The sequence below is a fragment of the Littorina saxatilis genome, linkage group LG12 (genome assembly GCF_037325665.1).
Source record: "Littorina saxatilis isolate snail1 linkage group LG12, US_GU_Lsax_2.0, whole genome shotgun sequence".
Taxonomy (NCBI): domain Eukaryota; kingdom Metazoa; phylum Mollusca; class Gastropoda; order Littorinimorpha; family Littorinidae; genus Littorina; species Littorina saxatilis.
In genome coordinates, this window is record NC_090256.1 from 52,662,723 (window position 1) to 52,671,971 (window position 9,249).

A 9,249-nucleotide genomic window follows, 5' to 3' on the forward strand; every position below is an offset into this window, starting at 1 on the left:
TTCTTTACATCAAAGTATTTACATCTGTAGCCTTTTACGAACGTTATCAGAAAAACAAGGGAGATAACTAGCCTTTTCTGTTCGGCAACACACAACTTAACGTTGGGCTTTTCTCGGAAACTATAAAAGTGACCGGGCTCAAATTTTATGTGAACGTGACTCATTGTGTTGTGAATAGCAATTTCTTCCTGTCCATCTGATGCCTCATATAATATTCAGAACTGTGAAAGTGACTCGATCGAGCGTTTGCTCTTCTTGTTCAACCATGTGCGTTGGTTTGCCCAGTGAAGCGTTTTACTCGAGCTCTTTCTTCGCGTTCTTGCAGTTTCTCAACCATGTGCTTTGGTTTGTCTAGTGAAGAGTTCCGCTACAACTTTTTTCTTCAAGCAAACATTTTGCTGTTGTTCATGAAGTTTCGCAACCACATGTATTGCCTTTCTTCAAGAAGATTTTACATTTAAGAAGGAGACACTTAGACAGAAATAGGACTTCAAAACAAAATGAAGCTAGTGGAGGAGAATGAGATAAGAAAAAACATTGTCTCCTCTTGTGGATGTTTCTACACACAAAAATGTTTGTTGCTGTTGATGAAGTTTCTCAACCATGTGAGGTGGTTTGTTTTCCAGACGATAGAAGACCTGACGGTAGAGAAGGAGACGTTGCGACAGAAGTATGAACGGGAGGTGGCCAGTCTGAAAAAGCTGATGGAGGAACGAGTGAGCGAGGTGACCAATAGGTTAGGAGGACAGCTGGCAGCGGCAGAGGCCAAACACGCTGAGGAACGGGACAACGACAGAAAGGCTGCTGCTGAAGTGCTTGTACAGACTAAACAGGTAAAGCAGGTTATAGTTATTCTTCTTCTTCTTCTTTTTTGTTGTTGGTTGGTTTGTTTGTTTACTTGTTGGTTTGTTTTTCATTTTTTTCATGTGTTTGTTTGTCTCTTTTACTGACATCTGTGTGTGTGTATGTATCAGGAGATACAGCTGTGGCAGTTTGATTGTGTGTTTATGGTAGGTAAGAGTCAGAAGAAGAAGGTCAGAACCAGAGACGATTAATGATCATCCCATGACATGGGTGGCTCTGGTTAGTTTTCATATATCCCACATGCTGCTATGTATATAATAAATTTAACCGTTAAGGAGTGTAGGTATCTAGGCATCATTGAAGTGTATTGTCTTAAAGAGACTATCTTGGTCCAGGGAAATGAAAGCTATGCATTAACACTGTTTGGTCAACTGTCCCTTTTATATCAGCACTTAATCTTGTTTGTTATTTATTTATTCATTTATTTATCCAGTTGTTGTTTCCTTCTCTTATTAACTATCGACAGTAAAGCGTTCTTAATGACAACAACATGAGACTGAACTTTTCGTTGTTCTTTTCACAGGAGTTACAGTCCCAGTTTTCGGCAGAGCGCAACAAACTGCAGGCAGCAAGGGACGCAATTCAGGGCGAGTTTGAGAGGGTGAAGGCAGAGCTCCTGGCTAGATGTAAACAGGCAGAAGATGAGGTGAGTAGACATGTAATTTTGCACGTGTGTGTGTGGGTGTGGGTGTGTTCCTGTTTGTGTGTGTGCAGGGTGTGTGTGTGTGCATGGTGTGTGTGTGTGTGTGTGTGTGTGTGTGTGTGTGTGTGTGTGTATGGGTGTGTGTGTGTGTGTGTGGGTGTGTGTGTGTGTGTGTGTATGGGTGTGTGTGTGTGTGTGTGTGTGTGTGTGTGTATGAGTGTGGTGTCTCTCAGTCTTTCTGTCTGTCTTTCTGTCTGTTGCTGTGTGCCTGTGTGTATGGAGCTGCCACGTAACTGCTCTTTGCATCTACCGTACTGTTATGAAATGGGTTTGGCAAAAACTAAGTTCACTTGGAGAAACTAGCTATAACAAACAAGACCATAAGTTTTCAAAAAATCAATTTGCAGTATCTTACCTATGTTCTATTTTAATTGTGTTATTGTGTTTTGAAGTACTGCCCAGTTTGAGGTAATTGTGAAATGGCAAATGACAACACTGTATGCTGCAAAATTAAACCCAACATGAAGGGTTAGAAGCAAATTGTACCGTTTGGTAATGTGGTTAATTCTACAGTGATGCCAGTGATTTGAGGATTTCCTTGGGATCACCGAAAATTGTCAGTGGAAACCCTAACATGATAGGCTGCTAATGTTTCAAACTCCAGAATCAAAAACACAAAAAAGTTACCGGTAGTTAGTGGAACGTTTTTCATGACAGTTACATTTTTAATCAAATTAGGACACTTATGGACGACAGAAAGTGTCAGTTATTGGTCCGTTATGATGTCTCTAGGCGGGCTTCACATCACAGGTACCACTGTACTGAATATTGTTGCTTTGCTTTCTGCTTTCTCTCAGTTAAAAGAGTACTTCACGTGATGTGGACACGATGTGAACGTGGTACAATGTAGAGTGTGTGTTTGCGTGTGTGTGTGTGTGTGTGTGTGTGGGTGCGTGCGTCATTGGTGGGTGTGAGTGAGTGTATGTATGCAGTTCGGTGAGCAATCTGTTTGGTTGTTGTGTTGGAATGTATTATGTAAAGCAACATTCCTGTGTACTGCACGTGGTTGTAATAAAATCTTATTCCCCCCTCTGCTTCTTTACCTCTGTAAACTTGTAGGGGTAGTTATTTTTCGATAATGACCCAGCAACCAAACAAATAACGACCCAGCAACAGCCTGAATCCTCGATAGTGCAATGGGTTGAGAAGTTGTTCTGTTCGGTACTACTTTTTGCGACTGAAAAGTTCCGAACGCTCTAACGTACGAAGTATACATCTCTGGAGCAAACAATACAAACATACCGCATTTAAATTAACAACTACAGGCCTGAACACATGAATCTCCATATAAAATCCATGAGTTCGGTTGTTTTCTGAATCTAGATTTGCCGTGCTCAAACGTTCATCACAAGCAATTTCCCGCAAGGCAAGTAACTCATACTTTGTCTAGCGACAAGAGTAGTTCCCCTTCTTTTCACTCAGTTTCTTCGACAACAGACTGCAATCCGACGGTCAGTTTTCAACAATATTTCATTTAATAAACAGATCACACGCAACCAAATGCACACATCTCATCAATTTAAACAACATAAAGCGGTTTCATACACTATTTTCCCCAGAAAACTGAACGGGTGCAAAAGTTCGTCTGCTAGTCCCATTTGACAAACATTATCCTAAGCGATACCAAAACATATATAGAACACACAATATCTGCCTTTGCCGCCACAGCAGAATAACAGCATATCTGTGTACTTGATTTTAGTCCAAAATAGGAAAACTGACAAGAAGTGTTAACAGAATGGAATGATTTGCACGGAACTATACAACCGCGCATTAATCGATCGCCTGCGCAGGTTGACTGATTGAGTGAATAGGATTCGATCAAACTTTCGCAAAAAACCTCCTCTTTTCTTTGAATAACTGAAGAAAGGAGGAATAAAGAGGTTACACACCTCGTCTCAATGATTATAAAAAATAATGGTCTCAGTTCGCGGTCATGAAAAAGCTCGCTAAAGCTCGCATTTTTCATGATCCGCTAACTTCGACCATTATTTTTAATAATCACTGAGACTCGGCGTGTAACCTCTACTTATGTCTTGTGTCTTATGCTTCACCATACAGTGTTGCTTACCCATTGTGTCACTGTGTGTGCAGGTTGCAAGACTGAGCAGCATGGTGAAAGAGAGTGAACAAGGTCTGGGGTCAGCGTCATCTCACATCCAAGGTCTCAAGGATGCCGCTGCTTCTCTCAAAGCAGAGCTGGATAGAACACGCACCGAGCTCAAGAATACCAAAATACACAGTGCTAATTTGCAGGTCAGTGTCTGTGTGTGTGATCTGTGTTTGCTTCGTTGGTGCTTCGTGTGTGTTGTTTGTGTCTTCTTGTTTGTCAGTTTGCCATTCATTTGTTTGAGCTTTGTGAAAGCATGTGTTGCTGTGTGTGTGTGTGTGTACCTGTCTGTCTGATTCTGTGTTTATGTCTGTGTCTGTTTCTGTACGAGTGAGAATCCTGCACAGTGCCAAGAAACAAAAGTTTTTAAATGGCGGCGCAAGTGTTTTCTCACAGGTTTAAAGTTTTGTTTTCCTGACATATGCGAATATGAATTTTTTGTGGCAAAACAGTCGGAGGGAAATTATGGCCTTTCTTTTTGCAACAGATTAGACGTCATTTAGATCTTTAATGAAATTATTTGTGGCGAAACACAGAAAGTACATAAGTAGTCGTCTAAAGGAGCTGATTATTAGTCTTTTTTTAAAAACATCATGCCAGAGTGGTTGTGTGGTTTTAATAGGAAGGTTGGAAAGTTGCATTTCAAAGTTTTGAAGGAAATTTGGAGAAGGCAAGAAAAGTCGACAACCGTGAGAATGCCATCGTAAAATAACAGAAAGCGGTACAAGGAGGATTTCAAAGGCTGTTAATATTGTGAATGGTCAAAACAAAAGTCTGAGGAAAATCAGTGTCGAATTCAATCTTGTGGGTGAAGAGGTATGTTCTTGCCAAACAGTACAAAGCAAGCTTCATGGTACATGTACAAGATAATGGTGACTGTTGTGAGGAAGAGCATGATTGTATGTGAGGTCATCAGAAAACCTAGAAATATTAGGTATCGTTCTAATTATACACAGGGTTTAGCCTGGAAAAAAAAGACAATGGGACATTTGTCCCCCTCAACCAAATTCTGATGGGACATTTCATAGTCGAAGGCAAAACGCGCAAAGCAGGCTAGGCGGTCCGAAAATGCTATTGTAGAAAGATGCAAAATAGTGCTATTTGGTGCCATAAGAGAATTTGCTAGTGTATCCGGTTAGTGTGCATGTGTGTGTGTGTGTGTTTGTCCGTGTTTCGATCGATATCGCTTCTGTCGACAGTTTCCACAGAGGTAATCGCGCAAGCACAGATAGTTCGCAGGATTGGTTGAATACTAATGAATTACATTTTAAAAGCCAATCACAGCGCATTTCACAAACTCGCAAGTTGCTTGGCTTGGCGCGCGTTTTTGCTTAGGTCTTTCCCCGTGTACTCCCGTGAAAAGTGTGCATGGGGTGGCGCAGTGGTACGTAATCTCAGTGCGCCCTTTGACGCACTGAAGGCAATTCCAATGGGACATTTTGAGATGTTATGCGCGAATGGCGCAAAGCGCACTAGTAAATAAAACCCTATATACAGGACTATTAGTAATCTGTCCATATATTGTTCATGGATGAAATTGAAAAGATGATCAAATTGAGTAGGGGATAAAAAATGACTTTCTGGAGGAAGTCTTCCTTGGCGTTGAGACAAGTGTGTTTCAGCCATGTTCCCCAGGCTCCAACATTAGGACTGCAAATCATGGTCCCGATTGTTTGGTTCACACACACACACAAACACACACTGTAAAACATACATACAGACAGACACAGGCAAAGACATAGAGGCACACACACACACACACACACACACACACACACACACACACACACACACACACACACACACACACACAGAGGCAAAGACATAGAGGCACACACACACACACACACACGCACGCATGCACGCATGCACACACACACACACACACGCACGCACGCACGCACGCACACACACACACACACACACACACACACACACACACACACACACACACACACACACACACACACACACACACACACACATGCAGGCAGGCTGAGACACAGAAGTACACTGACACACAGATTATGCACGCACACACACACACACATTTGCGTACACGCAAGCAAACTCAGAGTTGAAGTCAAGATGAGTTTAATTCACACACAAATGTATTTACAATCACATATCTATAAGTAATGCACTCGGTGGCCTTCTTTGTTCACGCAGGGTATGGATATAAAAGTAACAAGTACATGTATCATAATTATGGATTGTTTACGGAGACAAATACTGCTTGTGTTATTTTCAAAATGTACAGTTCTGAGGAAGAGTGTCAACAAAAGGAAAAAAGAAGGGAAAAAACCCATATGTTTTCCCATTAGTTGGTTCAGCAACACTTTTTCTCAGGTTTTCAGTTCTTCTTCTTCTTCTTCTTCTTCTTCTTCTTCATGTTTTTAGCACGAGTGGATTTTTACGTGTATGACTGTTTCTACCCCGCCATTCAGGCAGCCATACGCCGGGGGAACGGTTTTCAGTTGAATTTATGAGTCTTCAGAAGACAAGGAAAGATAAAGGAAATAAAAAGTACAAATATATGCTGGAAGATGTAAACAAAAATGAATGAAAAGAGGAAATGGGAGGGGTAAGGGGATAATGAATGAAAAGAGGAAATGGGAGGGGTAAGGGGATAATGAATGAAAAGAGGAAATGGGAGGGGTAAGGGGATAATGAATGAAAAGAGGAAATGGGAGGGGTAAGGGGATAATGAATGAAAAGAGGAAATGGGAGGGGTAAGGGGATAATGAATGAAAAGAGGAAATGGGAGGGGTAAGGGGATAATGACTGAAAAGGGGAAATGGGAGGGGTAAGGGGATAATGACTGAAAAGAGGAAATGGGAGGGTTAAGGGGATAATGACTGAAAAGAGGAAATGGGAGGGGTAAGGGGATAATGACTGAAAAGAGGAAATGGGAGGGGTAAGGGGATAATGACTGAAAAGAGGAAATGGGAGGGGTAAGGGGATAATGACTGAAAAGAGGAAATGGGAGGGGTAAAGGGATAATGAATGAAAAGAGGAAATGGGAGGGGTAAGGGGATAATGACTGAAAAGGAGAAATGGGAGGGATAAGGGGATACTGACTAAAAAGAGGAAATGGGAGGGATAAGGGGATAATGAATAAAAAGAGGAAATGGGAGGAATAAGGGGATAATGACTGAAAAGAGGAAATGGGAGGGGTAAGGGGATAATGAATGAAAAGAGGAAATGGGAGGGGATAATGAAGGAAAAGAGGAAATGGGAGGGGTAAGGGGATAATGACAGAAAAGGGGAAATGGGAGGGGTAAAGGGATAATGACTGAAAAGGGGAAATGGGAGGGGTAAGGGGATAATGACTGAAAAGAGGAAATGGGAGGGGTAAGGGGATAATGACTGAAAAGGGGAAATGGGAGGGGTAAGGGGATAATGAATGAAAAGAGGAAATGGGGGGGTAAGGGGATAATGACTGAAAAGAGGAAATGGGAGGGGTAAGGGGATAATGACAGAAAAGGGGAAATGGGAGGGGTAAGGGGATAATAAATGAAAAGAGGAAATGGGAGGGGTAAGGGGATGATGACTGAAAAGGGGAAATGGGAGGGGTAAGGGGATAATGACTGAAAAGAGGAAATGGGAGGGGTAAGGGGATAATGACTGAAAAGAGGAAATGGGAGGGGTAAGGGGATAATGACTGAAAAGAGGAAATGGGAGGGGTAAGGGGATAATGACTGAAAAGAGGAAATGGGAGGGGTAAGGGGATAATGACTGAAAAGAGGAAATGGGAGGGGTAAAGGGATAATGACTGAAAAGAGGAAATGGGAGGGGTAAGGGGATACTGACTGAAAAGGAGAAATGGGAGGGATAAGGGGATACTGACTGAAAAGAGGAAATGGGAGGAATAAGGGGATAATGACTGAAAAGAGGAAATGGGAGGGGTAAGGGGATAATGACTGAAAAGAGGAAATGGGAGGGGTAAGGGGATAATGACTGAAAAGAGGAAATGGGAGGGGTAAGGGGATAATGACTGAAAAGAGGAAATGGGAGGGGTAAGGGGATAATGACTGAAAAGGGGAAATGGGAGGGGTAAGGGGATAATGACTGAAAAGAGGAAATGGGAGGGGTAAGGGGATAATGACTGAAAAGAGGAAATGGGAGGGGTAAGGGGATAATGACTGAAAAGAGGAAATGGGAGGGGTAAGGGGATAATGACTGAAAAGAGGAAATGGGAGGGGTAAGGGGATAATGACTGAAAAGAGGAAATGGGAGGGGTAAAGGGATAATGACTGAAAAGAGGAAATGGGAGGGGTAAGGGGATAATGACTGAAAAGGAGAAATGGGAGGGATAAGGGGATACTGACTGAAAAGAGGAAATGGGAGGGATAAGGGGATAATGAATAAAAAGAGGAAATGGGAGGAATAAGGGGATAATGACTGAAAAGAGGAAATGGGAGGGGTAAGGGGATAATGAATGAAAACAGGAAATGGGAGGGGTAAGGGGATAATGAAGGAAAAGAGGAAATGGGAGGGGTAAGGGGATAATGACTGAAAAGAGGAAATGGGAGGGGTAAGGGGATAATGACTGAAAAGAGGAAATGGGAGGGGTAAGGGGATAATGACTGAAAAGGGGAAATGGGAGGGGTAAGGGGATAATTACTGAAAAGAGGAAATGGGAGGGGTAAGGGGATAATGAATGAAAAGGGGAAATGGGAGGGGTAAGGGGATAATGACTGAAAAGAGGAAATGGGAGGGGTAAGGGGATAATGACTGAAAAGAGGAAATGGGAGGGGTAAGGGGATACTGACTGAAAAGGAGAAATGGGAGGGATAAGGGGATACTGACTGAAAAGAGGAAATGGGAGGAATAAGGGGATAATGACTGAAAAGAGGAAATGGGAGGGGTAAGGGGATAATGACTGAAAAGAGGAAATGGGAGGGGTAAGGGGATAATGACTGAAAAGAGGAAATGGGAGGGGTAAGGGGATAATGACTGAAAAGAGGAAATGGGAGGGGTAAGGGGATAATGACTGAAAAGGGGAAATGGGAGGGGTAAGGGGATAATGACTGAAAAGAGGAAATGGGAGGGGTAAGGGGATAATGACTGAAAAGAGGAAATGGGAGGGGTAAGGGGATAATGACTGAAAAGAGGAAATGGGAGGGGTAAGGGGATAATGACTGAAAAGAGGAAATGGGAGGGGTAAGGGGATAATGACTGAAAAGAGGAAATGGGAGGGGTAAAGGGATAATGACTGAAAAGAGGAAATGGGAGGGGTAAGGGGATAATGACTGAAAAGGAGAAATGGGAGGGATAAGGGGATACTGACTGAAAAGAGGAAATGGGAGGGATAAGGGGATAATGAATAAAAAGAGGAAATGGGAGGAATAAGGGGATAATGACTGAAAAGAGGAAATGGGAGGGGTAAGGGGATAATGAATGAAAAGAGGAAATGGGAGGGGATAATGAAGGAAAAGAGGAAATGGGAGGGGTAAGGGGATAATGACTGAAAAGAGGAAATGGGAGGGGTAAGGGGATAATGACTGAAAAGAGGAAATGGGAGGGGTAAGGGGATAATGACTGAAAAGGGGAAATGGGAGGGGTAAGG

At 42.6% G+C, this 9,249-nt stretch overlaps 1 protein-coding gene across 1 annotated transcript in view; it reads left to right on the forward strand.

Moving 5' to 3' along the window:
* The window catches only part of LOC138982227 (protein FAM184A-like), an 80,970-nt gene that overhangs the window by 13,384 nt on the left and 58,337 nt on the right, over positions 1-9,249 (forward strand). Inside the window, exons 7-9 of the mRNA XM_070355461.1 lie at positions 627-833; positions 1,388-1,510; positions 3,662-3,823. Of these exons, the coding sequence (XP_070211562.1) occupies positions 627-833; positions 1,388-1,510; positions 3,662-3,823 (492 nt within the window). The remainder of the gene's footprint in view (positions 1-626; positions 834-1,387; positions 1,511-3,661; positions 3,824-9,249) is intronic.